This window comes from Fukomys damarensis, unplaced genomic scaffold (genome assembly GCF_012274545.1).
Source record: "Fukomys damarensis isolate Sample0158 unplaced genomic scaffold, DMR_v1.0_HiC HiC_scaffold_20, whole genome shotgun sequence".
Taxonomy (NCBI): Eukaryota; Metazoa; Chordata; class Mammalia; order Rodentia; family Bathyergidae; genus Fukomys; species Fukomys damarensis.
The window spans coordinates 33,484,015-33,504,394 of NW_022900932.1; the positions used below are offsets into that span (position 1 = coordinate 33,484,015).

Here is a 20,380-nt window from a genome sequence, read left to right on the forward strand (position 1 = left end):
AATTTCAGTTCCCGCAGCTATTTGCTCCTCTTTCAGACTTTCCACTTTTTTGGCGGGGTGGGTTTGAGACAGGGTCTCTCTATGTACTTCAGACTGACCTGGAACTCACTATGTAGTCCAAGCTGGTCTCGAACTCACAGCGATCCTCCTGCCTCAGCCTCCTGAGTGCTGGGATTACAGGCATGTGCCCCCAAGCCCTGCCAGAGACTTTCCACTTTTGATAACAGAGCTTCACCTAGTGTTTTTGATAATGCAGTGACATAAGGAAATAGAGCAGTAGAGAACTATTTTTAACTATATAGATTTAAATACGTAAACTTTCTCTGTCAATTTAGTGACATAATTGTTCTTTTATGCCCAATAATACCCCTGCTTCATACATACGAAAAGTAGTTAATAAAGGTTAAATATTGACACATTCTTGCAAAGTCACAGAAATGTAAGCCTGTATTATTTTAGTTAAGTAGGGAATTTACCGCAATGCATATTAACTTGTGCGTCTGGCAGATTCATTTCATGTGGAAGTGAGACATACCTGGGAAACAGATGTGAAATTTACTTGAATATGTCTATAATATTATAAGTGATTAAATGATTAAGTTTTGTTTTCACCAATTCACAGTGTTTGCTTTTTTTCCTCTCATTGAGTTTATTGGTACATTTAGGTATACAGTACAGTTACAGTCATTATTGGGATCTTGAACCTTTACATGACAGGTCTTGGTTCTCATTTTTTCCCCTTGTCTCTGCCCTCCCTTCACCCCCCCACTTTTTTTTTTCTTTTGTTGTTTTGAGACAGTGTCTCACTATGTAGTTGAGACTGATCTGGAACTCACTGTAGCCCAGGCTGGTCTTGAACACACAGCAATTCTCCTGCCTCAGCCTCCCAAATGCTGGGATTATAGGCGTGCCCCACCACGCCGGGCTAGTGTTTGCTTTTTTAATGAAAGTTTAGATATACATAATTGTCTTCTGTATAGAATTATATTTGGGCCAGGGATTTAGCTCAGGGTTTCCTCCACCTGCCTTGCAAGTGCAGGGACCTGAGTTCGATCCCCAGTACCAAAAAAAAAAAAAGAAAGAATTATATTTAAATATGCAATGTAGGTTATAAACAAAGACATATTAAGAATTCTGTTAGAAGAATGTTATTTTAAACAGTGATGTTAATGCTTCTGCTTTTATCTTTTGACTTTTTGAGTATCCTAGTAATAATTGTGGTGGAGAATTTCCCCTAAACATACTCATTAATTAGAAAATAACATATTCAAGTCCAGAAACAAGAGGATGTAAACTCTTCAAAAGATTTTCATAAAGTGTTTTTTGAATATTGTCTTTCTTGGTGACATAAACATGTATCCCTTCCTTTCTACTTTATTTTTCTATTATAAAACAACAAAGACAAGTTGGTCTGTCTGATAGTAAAACCTAGCTAGCAAAATAAAAAAAATATCTTATAGAGAGACTTTGGAATAATAGCAAGATCTGACGAACTTTTTAAAAGTTACATGTAACTTATGTTCTATTTAATTACTAATATAAAGGTATTTATTTTTAGTTTAGCTTTACACTTTTCTCAGATAGATTAAGATCATATATTTTGCATCCCATACAATTAAATGCATTGTTTCTAATAAAAGCACATTAAATGTAATCATCCAATCCTCTCTTGTACAAATAAAATATGGGAATATTGAAAATGCTACTAATATGTAAAAAAACACATTTAAGACATTGCTTTTAAAATACAAAAATGTGTGCTTATATGCGATTATTTCATTTGGTTAGGATGCACATTTCCCTAAACATAACTTACATATGATTTCTAAAACCTAGCACTACTCTGAAAAGCATCTATTTTTCCAAATAATGCAACTCAGTAGAGAAATTAAGTAGCTCTCCGAAGTCCTAAAAGCAAGCAAGCATTTATATGTGGCTAGTACTGAACCTAAGAAGTCTGTTTCTGAAGATCATGTTCTTAACTACAATGCATTGTTACCTCTTCTGATGGTAGTGGTGATATTTCATCTCCGACTAAGAATTATGTTATCAACATAATCAACATAATTAAATTCCTCAAATATAATCATGGTTACTTGAAATTTTTCCAAATGTGAAAAAATTGTAATCAGCAATGGAAGGAAAAGTCAACCAATTTGAAGCTTTATGTAAGAAAATCACATTTCAATACAAAGGTCAGTTAATGTTTTCATATATTTTATATGAAATTATAAAATAATAGCATGCAGTCAAAGTCACTGGAAACAATAACAAATTTAAAGTTATTTATTGATTCTCTGATGAGCATTCTTTTGAAAAAGTCCTTCCTGTCCTGTCTTCTCACTGTAGTCCCTAACTCATCTCCTTTTAATTACTCGGACTTTTTAAAGCCTTATGTAAAATAGCAGGCTTCTTCTCATTCACTAAATACTGTCTATGTAGAAGTCTGCTATTTTTATAGACCAATTAGAGTAACAGTAAGTAAATAAAAATTTTAAGTACATACTGAATTGCACACAATGCAATAAATTGTCCTGATGAAAACAGTGACCTCAGGGGATATTCCCGGAACACACTGCCAGAAAATTTTAATTGAATTATAGAATTTTGCTATGATGCCCCTAAGGCATAGTAAATACTTTGCTCTCTCTATGAAAAATTCTGATATCTGTAATGTTAAGATGAAAAGTCATCATAGATAACATATCCTATGCTAAAATTGAATGACATGTGCTTTGTTAGTTTCCTCAGTTCCTTTGCTACCCTTCAGCCATGGTCCCACTCCATGCCTCTGTTGACTAGTTTTTGGAGGTACAATTTAAGAGTATTGTTTCATTGATCTTATAAACTTCAAGATCAAACCCCCTGTTATTTTAAGTGAGATCATCAAAACAATAAAACATATTATTATATTATTATAAAACATATATATTATATAAACTTATATTATTACATTATTATAAAACAATAATACTTCCTTAAGATTCAACTCCTGCCTGTATTTTCCCTGGAAATGGCAAAGATCAATTGGAAAAATGAAAACAGTCACTCTGTTGCAGCTTATTAAACAAATTGAAAATAAAATGGTGTGTAGCATGAAACTTCAAAGAAAAGACAATGTTGCTGTGAGTAAAGGCCCAATAGGTTTGAATTAGTCACCTGATTCAGTATACGTGCAAATCTGCAGACACCTGAACATGACAGAGACAAGCCACACTGAGCACGCAGGTTTGTACATCCATGTATGGCACAGGTCCACAAACTGGATATTAGAAATGGGTAGGGGCCTTTCAGATATGAAAAACAAGTTGTGATTCAACCAGAACAGCAAGGGTGAAATTAGATAGATGACAGTAGTCTACTTCCAGTACAGCAGGTAACCTGTCAGGTGGGCAGATTATTTCATAGACCATGGAGGACAAGCACACCAGCCTACAATTTCTTACAATTCTTCAATTTGGTTTCAAATAAAATATTTTACATACATAATACAACCTTAGGTATTCCATAAAAATTACTTTCAAGATCACTCTGAATAAAGCTGGATCTGGTGGTGCCCATCTGTAATCCCAGCACTCAGGAGGCTGAGGCAGGAGGATCTCTGTGAGTTTGAGAACAGCCTGGGGCTACATAGTGAATTTCAAGTCAGTCTCAACTACATAGTGAGACCCTGTCTCAAAAAAACCAAAAAAAAAAAAGAAAAAGAAAAATCATTCTGAATATGTGTTATTAAAAATAGCATGTGCATTTTAATACTAATTAATTATATTTGCATGAATGTATCATTTCAAAACAAACACATTTTTTGTTCTGAACAACATTATTAAGGGTTTATTTTTTTATGTGTCTAGCTAACTTGTCTTCATTAGTGGTGTGAATCTAAAAGTGTAAAAAATATGTATATTTGGAGGGCTTGAGAAGTAAAATAGGAAGGAAAAATCCAAAAGGGAAGCGGAAGTATGGAGAGGATTAGGGGAAAGGAAAAAAGGGAAGAAAAAGTATGAGAAAAGAAGGAAAAAATGGAAACAAAGTTTTTATAAATGGGGGTTAGAGGATAGAGGAGATGGAAGGAAAATGGGGAAAGACAAAAATAAATATATATCATGTACAGGTATCCAGTGAGAAATGTGATCACAATTTATACATAAAATGTACCGATAAACTTAATTGAATAAAAACAAAATTTTTATATATCTATTGAACACGAAAGGATCTTATTGGTGAGATTTGGAATCTTCGAGAAGAAAAAGCTTAGTGGGAGTCATCTAAATGGGTCTGTTTAGGAAGAAATGTAGGTGAGCCTTTACATTTTGGCTGTTTCTTCTAGCAAGGGGGCGGTGAAGACCAAACCTGCTTTGCAGCTCTCACGAAATGGGTTTTCAATGGGAGATTGTAGCTGGGCAGAACACAGCTCCGATAATTAATAATCTTTCTGTGCCAGCTCTGAGATTCTGAGGTTAGCCAGGTGGGTAGGACACGGTCTTGGACTGAACAAGTCCTTGTGAGAAAGTCAATTACTATTTTCTGAGTAATTAATCCAGTGGAATTCAGTGTATCCTGAAGAAATACAGATTAGAGGCAATTAATCCAGAATGAGGTCGTGGAAGATTTGCAACAAAACGTGCTGCTTTGAAAGAGTTTTGAAAGAAGAATAGAGTTCACCAGGGGAAGAAGAGGACAAAGTGCAGCTCAGTAAATGGTACAGCAAGCATAAATTTGGTTTGCTGTGGCTAAAGAAAAAACCATGAGAACGCAGATAATAGGGAAGTTAGGCTGAGTTAGGGTATGAGGAACATAATTTGGCTTAGTTACATCAGAAAGTCTGCTTTCAGTTTGATGGCAATTGGCTGGTAAAAGGTTTTTAAATGCTTATATTCAACTTCCACTTTCCTCCCTTTGCTTTTGCTTGAGTAGAAAGTTATTGTTTAAAAATCTATCATTCTTTCTAAAATACACACTTTTTATTGAATCTCTGTAGATATGGTGGTCGTAATTAAGGCAGTGTCTATGTATACATGAAAGAATAGACGTGGAAAATAACTGCTCTTTACCATGCAATGCAAGAAACGTTTGGTTATCCAAGATGTGATTCTTAAACAAGCAATCGGGTTACCTTTTTTCTGTTCTTCACAAAATGCCTATACATCGTTGCCTCTAAAATTGCCTCTACATCTCATACTCACTCTCTACGTGTGTGGTGCATCATCTTTTAGTGTTTTTGGTTATTAGTAAATGTATTAAAGGATTGATTTCAATATACAGTACTGTAACATACATGTATGGATGGTTATGCGCCTTTCTAATTCTGGATTTTACCCTTCTTACCCAAGATCCTTGAAGAGAGGAACTGTTAAATTATTTATTACCACAGAGTACATGAAAGTAATTTATATACTAGTGGATAGAAATTCATCTACAAATTCTATTGAATGGTGGGTTATGTTTGAACTATATAAAGGAAGGAAAAATAAATATATGATATTTGTTTTAATATATGATATTATGCTATATATTATTACAACATGGGAGCAAAAGATAAATTCTGATTGAGAGATATTGCAGATTTATTAAGGAATAGGTAAAATAGCTAATTCTGCCAAGAGAGGAAGAGACTTGTCAGGCAGAAATAAATGCAAAAACGATTCTATATAGTAAAACTTCATTAAAAAGATATGGTGCGTTCTGCTTATTTTAAGTGAAGGGCAGGATTCTTAATTCTAAGTAAAGAATGCGTGGGTCTGTGTTAAACATTATCTGTTTCAACAATAAAATATCTATGGAGGTTTATTTAGTACAAATTTTGGAGGCTGAAAACCAAGTATCGGGCATCGCCATGTGTTTGATCTAAGGGAGGGCTCCATTGAGGATAACATCGCAGTTATAGTGTGGTGGTGTTGGTGAGACAGATGTCACAGGATGACACACGAAGGCAGAGAGGAACATGCAGGGACCGGGCTTTTTCCTTCCTAACTGTCTACTGGTATGGGAACTAACCAGGATCTCCAGAGAACTACATTAGCCCCTTCAAAGTCAGGGCTCCCAAATTCCCAGAAGGATCCACCTGTTAAATTTTCCACCACTTCCCAAAATCACCATGCCGAAGACCAGGCTTTTAATACATGAATTCCTGAGAGATGCAGGCAAACACAGGAGAGATGTACATATTAATCACTTTACATTTTGTTCAAGGAAGTTTTCTTTTCGATTCCAAATGGAACACAAATGTTTGTGCTGATGAATTGCATTATTTTAACTTTGATGTGGGTGCAGGAGGGCAAATCTCTTGAAATAAATTCAGATTAAGAGCAAAGCTTCTGGGAAGAAACCACTGCAGGATAGAGGGTGGCGATCAGTGAAGAATTGAGTTGTGCCAAGAGGTGTAGGAAGGAGAGGAGGAGGGTAATGAGTATAAATTATTACAGATCTGAAAATATTATGACTTGGAACTCCTAGAATATTGATAAGTATAAAGAGAGAAAAATTGTTTATGACTCAGCTTTTTTACTTCATGTGAGACTATACCTTGTTATACACAGTGGTGATTGCCAAAGGCTTTCCTAGTCATGCACATTTTCAATAAAATTGCAACAGTTTAATAAATAAAACTTGAAATCATCTTCTAAATAATACTTATATTTGGATGACTTAATATAAAGTTAATTTTCTCTTCATATATACATATATGGATAAATATATGACTAGCTATGTTTATGAATATATATATATATATATATATATATATATGACATAGGTCTAACGAACCAATTTTTACCTCCTAGGAAAATGCTTTGATGTCTCTGAAACATATTTGGCATCTTTTAAGCAAAGTCTTCCCATTCTAATTATAGCTCATGATATTAATTTTATGTCTATTACTGTGTGATACTCAGCACGAATTTAGCAATGTTTCAAACAATGACTTAGTAATCACCACTGACTGACAGGCACTATTCTGAATAGTTTTTTTGGTATAAGGATAATATACTATTTGTAAATGATTTGTTTTTATCTTTCCATAAGAAATGTTAATGTACCTTTTGTTACTTTCAAGTATAATTGTTTCTAAAATGTTACTGATGTATATTACTATTAAATTATTATGTAATACTATATTATAATTACAAAATCTGATAGATATTATTTACTTCACTTCCACAAATCATTAGGTAATTTGTCTGCTGTTATGTACTGCTTTAAATATCTTTAAATCTCTCACTAAATATATACATATATTCTTTCTTCCTTTCTTTCTTCCATTTTTCTGATCTGCTTCCATTGATGACTTTATACTTTTGACTCCAGACTGGCAATATGAGGGTAAGATGACAAATATAAAAATCTCAAGCAACCTCATGAGCATTGCTTGTCTGTCTTTGTTTTATTCTTTTTAAGAACATTATTTAAATTCTATTCACTCTGTTCAATTAGATCCTTTTATCACAATTAAAGTCCCATTATGTTTGTTTCTGTTGTGAACCTTTGATTACAATTTATCCTCATTAATCATTCCTTTATGTTATTTCTTTGGGTTAAATTGCCATCCCATTATCTTTGTCCTGAAGGACTTCTCCTCTCCAGTGATCTCTGCTGGTGTTTTCTCAGTCATATTTTAACAGTTTTTTGATGTACGAAGTGACTATGTTATGATGTGGTAAGGATCTCTTAAATATTTTAAATTATTTAAAATCTCACATATTAATTTGATTGTAGGATTTTTTTCTTTGTAAATATCAATATACATCTCAAAAGATTGCTGCCCAGGGTGAGTACCCCACGTAGTTGTAAAGTCTTACCTTTGATTATTTTCTCTCTTTAGATTGCAAACTAGCTAGGGGAGGCCCACCAGCTACCATAGTTGCTATAGATGAAGAGAGTCGGAATGGTGAGTGGACTTACATTTTACTAATGTTTTATTTAAGAATAATTTATTAAAATTCGGACTCGATTTGATGTGAGCGGAGATAGTGAAAGCTTCTTAAATATTTCATCTCTAATGTCTCCATTGCACCAGTTTAAATGATACCATTCATAAAAATAATTTATTTTGATTATGTTAGAAGACATTTCTTTCAATGCAGTAAAGTAAGTTTGATTGAGAAGGAGCTATTTGATACTGAGTCGGCACAAGAATGGATCCTGATATGGGCACATAGGTAGATTTAACAATCATACAGGACATATTCTTTCAAAGAAATGGACTAAAAGGTAAGCCTTGTGCTGCTAAGTTAAATTGTCTGAAGCTTGGCAAAGATTAAGATTCAGAACTAGACACTGTGACTGTGAAAGTTTAACAGGAAAATTCAATGTGCTTGAAAGACAGATGACAACAGGTCGAGATCAGAAGAAGTCTGAATTTTCACTGGTATTGAATACAGTAACAACTGGTGCCTAACTCATCAAGTCCTTCAAAAAGACGATTTTGCTTATCAAAATAAAAAAAATCAGTATCATATGAGATTTTATTCCTTAGCACTCATCGCATCATTGAAATTTTAGATATGGATGAAATTATTTCCTTTATCAAGTGGCAGTAAAATAGGGTTCTCTTTCTATTTCAAATGATTGCAGGTGTGAATATTGTCTGTGGCTCATTTTATCTATTAATTTTGTGATAGACCTTCCATTGTCTTTTAAATTTTTTTTTACCTCATCTCTATTCTAAAGGGTGCATTCAAATGGAAACAAAGTCTTCATAAATAGGGAAGGGTGAAGGGGGTGAAGGGAGGACAGGGGTATTGGGAAAAATAAAAATGAAGACATATCATGTAAAAAGGTAGACGACCCCAATGATAAATGTAACTAGATTCTTTGCTGTAAATGTAACAATAAAAAAGGGTGCATTCTTCCATAAGAGGTGTCAAGTGGATTATAAGAAAATGACCTTTTTTTCTACAGTTCAACCTAAACACATTGAAAACTTTTATAATGTCTGTAATACTTGTATCAGTGCACTTAATCATGTAGTTATTTTGTTTCATTACAGACACTCCTTTTATTTACTGATAAAATTAGTATAAACCTTTAATTTCTTTTACATTCCTTGTAATTGGTCAAAAATGCAGCATTGCTAGCTTTTAGTGGAACAACATAAAGGGATTACACTAGACTTTTATAATATTAAATAATCAAAATATGTGAGGATTTTGATTATTTAATAAATAATCATTAGTTCAATTGGGAGCATATGGAGTTAGAGTTATTATGTCCCATGTAAACAAAGTGAAAAATAAATACTAAATGTATCTCCAAAGAGGAAAAAAAGAAAATAAAATAAAACAACTTTTTTCTCACATGTAGATTTATACTTTACTTACAGTTGACCATTTTTATTCAGAACAAACTTGTATTTTCTAAACGTTGTACAATGAAAAGTGAATTTTTCAACCAGAATTAAAAAGTCAATAAAATGATGGAAAGTCTATATGTATTTTCTTTTTTTATTGTTAACCAATTTTGTTAAAGACTAAAGTACAGCTGAAATAAAATATTTGGTTTTATTGAATACATTTGTTTTGACATGCGATTTTGTACAGAGCTTATTTTGCTAACTAGAGAGTTACAGTTACAGGAATGGTGATATTTTATCTCTTTTCCTGCTGATTATAACCTACTGTTCAAAGGAGCTTGGGTAGGCTGCAAAGACATTGCCATAGCAGGTTGTATAGAAACATATGGGAAAAGTTCAATATTTATGTTTTAAAGAATACGACTTGATATAATGTAGTAACACTGTGTTCCTTACTTGGCATGTTTTGTAGAAACTGCCAACTCTTCAAAATGCTGCCAGTTATTTGAGTGTCATCACAAGAAGTATAAATACTGAAGGAATAAATGCTTTGCATTTTTTCCTTTCACTAAATCACTAAAAATATGATGATCAAATGAACTTCTTCCAGATTTTATAATGTTAGATTCAATCAATCTTTTCACAAAAGTCTAAGGAAACAATTCATGAAAATATTTTTAATGTTTCTTTAGGCCATCTAAGAAACATCCCAATAAGAGAGTTATTTCTATTTTGCTCTCATACTTTTAATTTCTCATTTCAATCTTCATTTGATTGATAGCAATAAAGTATGTGTTTTATTTCATCAGTAATGATAAATATTCATTATTAGTTTGGTGGCTCTTAGAAAAAAGCTATAGAAAATCATTTATTGAACCAAATTAATAAATTTAACATGGATGAATTGGCTCACACTACTGATGTCTGTCATGAAACAATCTTTGTTGTTAAATGCACACTCCACTAAAGTATAGCATCTAAATAATTGTTTTCTCTTTTTTAGTCTATACTTAAATTTTTCCAAAATAATTCATGCAGCTTTCCCATGTGTCTGTTTCTTTCAAGATTTTTGTACTCAGTGGGATTGAAATTTACTTTCCTCTTTGTGAATACATATGATAAAAACTTTACATGTATGTAGAGGTCTGAAATAATTACATGTTTAATGGGTAGTGCTCCATGAACTTGTCTTGAGTTCTGTTAGATTCTTCCCCTCTCTGATCGTTGTCCTCTGTGAAATATTGAGGGAAGATTTATTATATCATCCTTGATCTGAAGCAACACTTCATTTCCATCACAACTGTAAGACTACCGGAAAACAAAGCTTATATTATAGGGAGACAAACTGGACACACAGACAGATATGCTGGTGTTTGATCTCCAGAAAGCTTTAGAGTTAGTACTTAGAGCACATTTAATGTGTAATTATATTTTAAAGGGAGAATGCTCATAGAGAATCAAAAGACATGCTATCTAGACTCCATGTAGTGATAATGTCTTTTAAAAAGGTCTTTCTGGAAATACATTTTCAAGTTTCATTAGATTCTGAGTTGCTTATAGCATTGAGCCTTTACTGGATGGAGAAAGGCCAAGGGTTGTTACACTGGGACTATTCCAAGACTAGACTCTAAATACCTGCCAAGTCAGAGTCCTCAGTTGCTTTTATAGTGACTATTAGGCCGGCATTCAAAAAGCCTTTGGAATCCCTGGTTTAACTCACTCGCAGAATCTGCATGATCGTGCAGTCTTTTGTCAAAAGGAGGGGAGATGACTTTAAGTAATAATTAAAACAATATTTTTGATGGTATAAAAGTTATCCCAAGGTAAAAGCATATCACACTGAGAGAATAGAAAGCCTATCTAAAGAGTCCTTTATGGATTTAAAGTTAAAAGAGATATTATGAGCTCTTAGTATATTTGAAAAATGAAAGATGGTACTACAGTATCTGTACAATTTTAAATCAGCACCAATAGAGGGCACCACAGCTAATTCAATGAGTACATTCCAATTTCTTGTCAGGACACATTCCAGAGCCAAGATAGGAGTCCATGATGTGCCACAGTCTTACTTGCATCCAGGAGGGCAGAGGAAGTAATAATGAGGAACAGTGCATGTATTTGGTCACTTTGCCCCAAGAGTTTCTCTGGTCTAAGCACATAAGTAGGAAAGAGAGGACTTGGATACTGAGGTAGCTACAGCATTCAAAACAGTAATGATATTAAGAAGCATTTAGATGTTGCCCCTAGGGTCTTGTTCTTTTATTGACAAATCCTCTAGGCATGGAATGGAAGATTAAAGTTTTAAAATTTTTGTAGATATTTTTCTTTTTATAATAGTTGCAAATTTTATAACTGTCAGATTTACAAGTGGTTTGCAAAATTGCCCTGAACATTTCCCTAAAGTCTCAAATAGAAGTACAAGTATTGGCCAGCCTGGACACAGAGTCTGATTATGGAAAAGTAAAACAAAACAACAAAACAAAACAACAACAACAACAACAGCAACAACAACAACAAACCCAAGATGTTGTGAGTACTAGCAATATAGAATAGATTGAAAGATGCTTCAATACATTCAGATAAATATTATCAAGTATTGAACCTTCACCTCAGGCCACACTTCTTTCAATGTGTCAAAACTCAGATGATATTTTGAGATGTTTTGGCTTTAATTTTTATTCCTTTTCTGTCTGTCTTTGTGTCCTCTTTATCTTAGTCATGTGACAGCTATTATGGTTATTTCAAATAAATTACATAAATGTATTGCCTATAAAACTTTCACATATCATCCTTTAATGAAATAAGTACTTAGAATATTTTTTTAGGTTTTAAACAGTGGAAAATTGAACAACATTTTGGTGAGGAAGAAAAATACAGGGTTCTAATAAGTATGTCTTTGGAAGGGCTGGTTGTGTTTCATTTTAAGCAATTACTCTGTATATTTCTTTTTCCCACTGCTATTTTGCATTGTTGTCTTATACAGAAAGGAAAGAGAGTTTCTCTCTTTCTTTTGTGGTATTCATCACTGAACCCAAGAATTCATCATTAAAAGGCAGTTGTATCTGAAATATGAAAAGAAAAATAAGATAAATTTAAATGAATGGAAAAAAAAACTATTTTGTACAGCAAGCTATGCAACTTTTTCACTTACGAAAAAGACCAATTCTAATAAGGTGAGAAATTCTAAAAATTATTTCAGCTAATTAACAGTGAATGGAAATTCAAATATGACATTAACATAAACCTAACATGTTTTAGTATTATATGGAATCATCAATGTTGACATCAAACCAATTATCTCTAGTGTATCATGGCAGTTCTATTTCTCTGGATAAATAGGGAAAATATTTTCCCCTTGTTTAATAAATTTGTGGTATTCTAACTTGATTTTTAGCTACAGAAAAGTTAGATTGTTTCATAAAACATTAGCAATCCTGTGGCAAGATTGCCTATAGAGATTACAGAGATAAAATCATGAATATAAACTCAATTGTTGTCATTCCTTTGTTTCCTTTTCTAACTCATCAAGTCATTCCAAGTTATTACAGTGAAAGGTATACACGTTGGTGAAGAAATGGAGATTTTTCCATAAATTATTAAGGATTTCTGTCCAATCTGTCATATACTTTAATGCCCTTATTGTGAAATTTAGAAGTCATTGTAATAGAAAGCATTTTGTCTGTGCTCATTACTGGTGAAGATACATATGGAACATTACTTTCCGCTTCTTTCATTTATCCCAAATAATCATTTTCTAAAAGGTTGGCAGATATAAATCTTTTGAATGCACAACAGAAATGATAAATAAGTAGAAGTGTTTAAGCCTTGAGAAAATAGGTCATTACTTATCTCTTCGAGTTATCTACAATTTTTGAAATTTTATCTTGTGTATATTTACTTAGAACTTTTCTGTTGTTTGTTGTCTAAGCAGCAGAGTACATAAGGTGATTGCTGAAGGTAATGGAATGATTACAAAAGACAGGACAGGAAAAGTATGCAAAGCTCATTAGTCCAAAAGAATGCAGAAAGCCAGGGTGTATTTGCAGAGGCAGAAAAAACTCTATAAAAGTTTTCTACATTACTGTTTTGTTACATCAATTACAGTTTGAATTTAAGGATGCTAATATTCTTAATGATGCATAAAACACCAAATTGTGCAAAAGAAGGCCTTGTTTCTAGGAAACAAATATAGTATTTAAGAAAACTAAATTCTATTCTAATTTTATTTTTCCTTTTCATTTATAACACTTATTTTAATGTTATGTGTAATAAGAATGTTTGAAGAATTAAATTAAATTATGTAGCATATGCACACTCTAGTAAACGATTCTATTATACTGAAGAATCTTTCTATAAAGAAAGAAATTAAATCATAGGACATTAAGTAAATGACTGAGACTAAAACTGGTATAATTTGCATATACTATCAGAAGATGGGCTATATTTGTGTGCAACAAAAATGGCCTGTGTAGTATAAGGAGAAAAGGTTCTATCCACTTATGACCTTGCAGAAAAGCAGATTTTACTAAGTTTTACAGTGATATTGTACATATTAAAGGTAAGTTATTTCTCATTTAAATTTTGATTGCTTTTATATGCCAAATTAAACACATAATTGTGCCTGCGATGGTCTCCATATCACCAATATTTTGACTCAAGTTCAGGCAAGAGGACAACATAAATGAATTAAAATGACAAAAAAAGACGGAAATTCTTGTACATGGAGAAAGGAGATCACTGGGATTACACTTGTGGGAAGGAGTTTTCTCTCTCAGTGTCTTTTCCACATACAGCACAATGCTTACATTTTGATTGTGTAATTTTTTGAGAATGGGGAACGAGTTTCTCATGGAAATTATTTAGGAATTGGGAGATTAAGGAAGCACCAAAATTGAATTTCTCATTGTGGAATGGAGCTTCTGGGGGTTTTCTCTGTAAAGAGCCATCTTAACCATCTGCTCTTCCTGACACACACCCTGAAGCTTTATGCTGACCTCCCTCTGTCTCGCATGTCCAGTTCTTTCCGAAATTTTCTTCAAGCATAAACAGTTCTATCATTTCTTCAGCTCCTTGGAATCCAATACCAACTGCTAGATTATTGATTTGTACTACTAATGCAATTGCTCTATTAGTTCTCTTCTTTCTTAGGCTGGAGATAATCCGAACTAGATCACAGCCTTCAGCTTTCAACAGGGTACCAGTAGTCAACAATGTTAAAGTTCTTATCCATTGCTGGATGAAAATAGTAATTCCAAAATGATTTGAAACCATTTTTGGATATGAAATGTCTCCTACAACTATTTTCAAAACAAACATTTAAGTACCAACTATTCCTGAATAAATTGTAAATGTAATTTAATGAATTATTATAAATGTACTATATAGAATAAGTAAACTAAAAATATTTGATATCCCTTCATCTACAGCTACTCCATAAATTCAAAGGACACAGTGAAGCTTGCATTGTAGATTCATATTAAGTGGTATAATTTAAGCAAATAGTGTATACTTATTCCTTGAAACAACAAAATAAATCAATAATTCTTCACACAATAGTAAAAAATTGAAAGAATTTTCAATATATCCACCATTGAAGTACTCAAAACTGTACAAATTGGTCTCTTAAACAGAATGTGGAGATATAGAAATATATTAAATATACTAAGGGCCGGGGATTTAGCTCAGCAGTTTGGTGGCCTGCCTTGCAAGTGCAAGGACCCGAGTTCAATCCCCAGTACCCCCCACAAAAAATTCCAACAATATATTAAATATACTTATAATTGGTGGCTTAGATTTTTATTAGTCTTAGATATTTCTTTTTCTTTCTTTATTCCTGATATTGTCATTTTTCCATATGGTAATTTTTGGTTCTCTTTTGTGTGTTGATCTTGTTAGCACTAAAATTTCCATCTATAACTCAAGAAATTTTGGAAAGTCTCTTTCCATTATGACAGCACTAAAAATCTTTTTATTCTTGCTTAAAGTTGCTTTTTCTGGTGTTTTCTCCTTGTTATTTCCATTTAGAAAATTTACGACTATACTGGAACAGTGATTGAAATGCCAAATTAGTGTGCAATTGAGAAAAATTGTTTGTCAGGTTAGTTTTATATAAGAAAGGAATAGCTACCAGTCAAATTATACCAATATAATTATCTTCCCAAGCCTCTTTACCTTCAACCTTATAACAAAGTGACTGTAATACAACATAAGTAAAGGATACATACCACTTATTTGCAATTCTCTTTTCCCTATGGTAAAAACCTCTAATCAATTCGGAGTGTAACTATTCTTATTTTTCTATTTGTTCACTCATTTGTTTGACCATTAGTTATTCATTGAATCCTTCCTTAAAACAGTTATTGATATTTCATGATATGACCTTGTGAAAGGTTCCATTCAGCTAAGGAGAGGCATGGGGGAAGGAAAGAACAGGCGAAACTATCCCCTACACACAATACAGTTAACTGGAGGGGGGAGCAAGAGAATAGATAATAACGGGCAAGGAGAAAGGCAGTGGGAGCTATTTTAAGCTGATCTTTTCTTTGAAAAGAACACATTTGAGCAGAGCCCTTTAAAAAGTTAAGACTACCCATGAAGCACAGATTTAGGTAGGAAATTTATACCAGACAAGGGGAAAACAAGTCCAAGCCTAGAAGAGTGAATAGAACTGGTTATTAAATTTAATGGAAAAAAACAGTAAGAAGTCGGCTGGAGAAGATGTGTAATAGTAAATATATTGGAAGAAGTAGAGAAGATGAATGTGGACTGAATAAATATAGATTAGTTACAAATGTTTGGATCTTTTATTGATTTATCAACAGATGAGTTGATGTTGAGAGTATAAAGCAAAATATAGTTCACGAAGAATACTTCTTTCCATTTGTATTCAGTTTCCTAGTTTTACGTAATTCAAAATTGAAATACACAGCCGTATGTCCATGCATGTTCTGCTTTGTTTTTGGTACTGGGGATCAAACTCGGGTCCTTGCATTTGCAAGGCAGGCAGTGGAACCACTGAGCTAAATCCCTGGCCCTTCATGTTTTTATATAATCACATAATTTTATGCTTTGAAAAAATATGCTGAGCTAAAAACAAAAAATGAGAAAATACATTAAGTCATAGAAGCTGGCGTGGTGGTATCTTTGCCTCATTTAATACGTAATAGAGGATTACTACAACCACCCCCAAAGTCCATGTGAACACAATCATTTTCAACCATGAATTAATACTGTCTGAAAGTGTGGTGGTATAGAGCTATCAAAATTAATTAGTGATTTTCTTGTTACTTAAAGTATCATTAATATAGGAGAAAGGCAATACTACTTTCAGAGAAAGCCATGCAAAGATATTCACTACACTTAACAAAATGATCACCTTTAGAAAAGTTTTGGTGAAAATATTGATTAATGTGCTTGGTTTTATCTTAATACTTTAGGACAAGCAGTTGTGGGCATTATTAGTGAAGAGGCAGCATCCCATCAATTACCTCTACAGGGTTCATTTACTATGCTTAAAAGTGTTTACTTAGGGATATGAAGGCTCTTATTGACAAGAGACTAAAGTTTATAAATGATTTAAAAGCAGCAATTAATTTAAATGCTATCCTCAAAACTCTATCCTAAACTTTAGAAACAATTTAAAAATGTATTTGCAGTGAATAATCTTTGTGGAATTCTGTTATAAGCAACTGTTTTTTTTCTATATTTGTATTACTGATGAACAAGTGCTATATTTATTAGAATTTCCATCCTGTAATGGACAGCAAATATGAAAGCCAATGCTTTATTTATATTATTTGAACTTTTTGACACTTTATTCTCAATGTGTTGTTTTTATATTCATATTTATATTTATATTCATCTGGGTATAGAATTGTAGTACACAATGGTTGCCTTCTTCATGAGGAGTGATACGTATACATAAAAATCTTAATTCTTTTTTCATCCACTACTTCTTCTCTCCCTCATCTTTCCTTCCATCTCTTGGTCCCCTTTCTGTCTGCAAAATGGTGTCTTTCAAATGATGTTCATTAATAAATAAGTTTTTGTTAGTTGGTACATTTTTATATCAATTCTTTTTAGTTTCAGGGGAATAGCAATTAGTTTGATATTGAGTTGATTCAAAATTTCCATAGATGTTGCAAATGATCATTTCTCTTCAGAATTTCATTTTTCTTCTTTCTTCTTTAACAAAACATATACTGTTTCTATCTTGCTTTTTTGTTATTGTTTTAAAATCATTTAAAATCCATGATTGATTTTGAAAAAAATAAAATATCAGTGATTTAAATTAAATGAGAGAGATCTTTTTCCCACAGAATATAAATTAAGCTGCCGCTATGTATTTCTCTACTTATAATCACTATTTTAGATATGTAATTATTTATTACCATTGACAAATATAATCCACGTGTTCAGCTGTATGGACTTTTCTCATAAACAAAGCACATCTGCCTTCTTTTAAAAGCTTCAAAGATACCCTTTGAGTTTTAGTTTTATAAAAGCATGCTGTTCATATTAACCTATCTAGGTGCTTGTTATATTTTAAATACTGTTGTGATTTGGCATTCTACATAGTATGTTTGTCTTTGACTTGAATTTTAGTTTTTCAACTATTTACTATTAGGTAGAATTGGGGCTCAAAAAGATGTGCCTTCATTCTGAGTCACACTTATTCAGGGATGGCCCCAGCATTACTTCTCTTTGATAGAAACATCTACTGTGCATCTTATTATAACAGTAAATCATATGATTGCATTTATAGTATATAGTGGTTACAAAACAAGGGAAATGCTTTGTAAACAATTGGATTTAAGTTATCCTGTAAATACAATGTTATGATGTTAGGGAAAGACGGGTGGAAGGCAATCATTTTGGTAGCATTTTTCTACAAATAATTGATATCACCTTTCACCTTAAAATGGAGAATATGAGAAATTCACATTCATTACATTATGACTCCAATGAAAGCAAAGGCTGAATCTATTTTGAGTTATTGCTATTATCCCAGAATGTGCCTGGTGCATAGGAGATGCTAAAAAAATAATGTTTGATTGAATTAATTATTGATGCTAACATGAATCATACACTCACCAGGTGCCATCAGAGTTGAATGACACTTAATTTGGAGTATGACTATCATTAAGAATTTCCAACATAATCAACCCTTCATCAGAATTCACTATACACATATAAAATGTGTGTTGAATTCACCTTTTATTCCAAGTGTTAATTTGCTTCCTTGATGATATCTGTAATCATGAGACATATGTTTTTTTATGTTCAGTAGAGTTTACCTAAAATAAAAAAATATTTACAATATTTAAATGCAAGGAGGTGCCATAATATATAGTTCTGTTGATTACAGAATCAAAGAAAAATCGAATTTTCAGGAATCTTGAAAACCTATATCATGACATTTGACACCATGAAATATATATTATTCATACATTTCAAGTTTTTCTTACATATTTGTAAATATGTTCTTAAATGGAAAATCTGATTACTTAGATGACCAGCTATATTTACAAATCATATTTCATCTTAATTATCCGTAGGATTAAATAATTTTATATAATAACAAAATCATCAACATAGAGATGTAAAACTACATTCTAATTATCAGACTAGATAAGTTTTGGTTTTTTCACTCTTAATGATAAAAAACTACTCTTGGATCTGTTAAGCTTTAAGGGGTTAAATAATTAGAAATATCTTCCATAGGTGACATTTTTAAAGACCATAACTAGGTAATTCATAAAATTTTAAAGAAAGTAATGGAGGTTCAAATTATATTTTTTTAGTAATTTGCTGTGTTTTCACCACAGGTCGGTAATTTAAAAACAAAACAAAACTGTTTTGCATTTTTAAACGTTGTCGTCAAGTCTTTAACTTCAAATTATTTAAAACGCATTGGAATGTTATGGTACTTTGAATTTCATGAAATTAAAAATATTATATTTATAATTTGACATATCTCATCGTTTAAAATTAAAACTGCAGAAAAAGCAACTGCATTTGAAAAGTTTTTTAATGAAGTAAAATAAATTTAAATGTCATCTTTTTAGGATAGCTTAACATATGGTATACAGAATTTTATGTATATGTCCATATCTGTATATATACATATATCCAATAATATATCATGCATAGATACACACTAACAAAAATGCCCACATCTCTACAATGTTCAAGATAAAAGGTGTTAATATATTCAGCCAACTCATTCTTAACAAAGGCACCCAAGACATACATTGGAGGAAAGACCCTCTTTTTTAAAAAAAATTCTTGGTACATTTAAGGTATACAATGTAATGTCATTCATCATTGGAAATTTGCACCTTTACAAAATCCATCTTGGTTCTTTTTCTCCATCCCCCTCCCCTCCCTTTAACCCCTCTCTCCCTCCCTATTTACAAAGACTTTGTTTCTATTTTTTCATTTGCTCATATTAATTCCATTCCCTTCTTCCTTTTCCCCTATCCCTCCCACTTTCCATTCCCCTTTGCACCTTTTCTTCTTATTTCACATTGTCAATTATACCATCAGAATCTTATGTACCATTTTAGTTTTTCACACCAGAGAAACTATTCAGTGTTTATACATGTGTGACTTTTTATTTCACTTAGGAGTATATCCTCAATATGTATCATTTCCCTATGCATGAGTCTAATCTCTCATTCTTTACAGCTGAGTAGTACTCCATTTTGTAGAAAAACCACATCTTCTTTATCCAGTCTCCAACTGATGGGCAAATGGGCTGTTTCCAAGTTTTAGCTATTACAAACCGTGCCACTATAAACATAGGTGTGCATATATCACTGTGATATGATTCTTTTAATTCTTTTGGAAAGATACCCAGCAGAGGGATGGCTGGCCCCAATGGAACCTCTAGTCCCAGCTCTTTGGGGTATTTCCATATTGATTTCCATAGTGGTTGCACTAGTCTGCACTCCCACCAACAATGAAGAAGGGTTCCTTTCTGCCCACAACCCCACCAACATTTGTTATTGGTTGATTTCCAGATAGCAGCCATTCTTTTTGGGGTGAGGTGGAATCTCAGTGTTGTTTTTATCTGCATCTCTCAAATGACCA

At 32.5% G+C, this 20,380-nt stretch overlaps 1 protein-coding gene across 9 annotated transcripts in view; it reads left to right on the forward strand.

Annotated features, from left to right (window-relative positions):
- The window catches only part of Pcdh15 (protocadherin related 15), an 802,311-nt gene that overhangs the window by 201,738 nt on the left and 580,193 nt on the right, over positions 1-20,380 (forward strand). For 5 of the 9 annotated variants that reach the window (XM_033766616.1, XM_033766617.1, XM_033766619.1 and 2 more), the window contains exons 4-5: positions 7,303-7,317; positions 7,817-7,882. In XM_033766616.1, coding sequence (XP_033622507.1) covers positions 7,303-7,317; positions 7,817-7,882 — 81 coding nt within the window. The remainder of the gene's footprint in view (positions 1-7,302; positions 7,318-7,816; positions 7,883-20,380) is intronic. The other 4 variants (XM_033766618.1, XM_033766620.1, XM_033766621.1 and 1 more) reach the window with 1 other exon arrangement.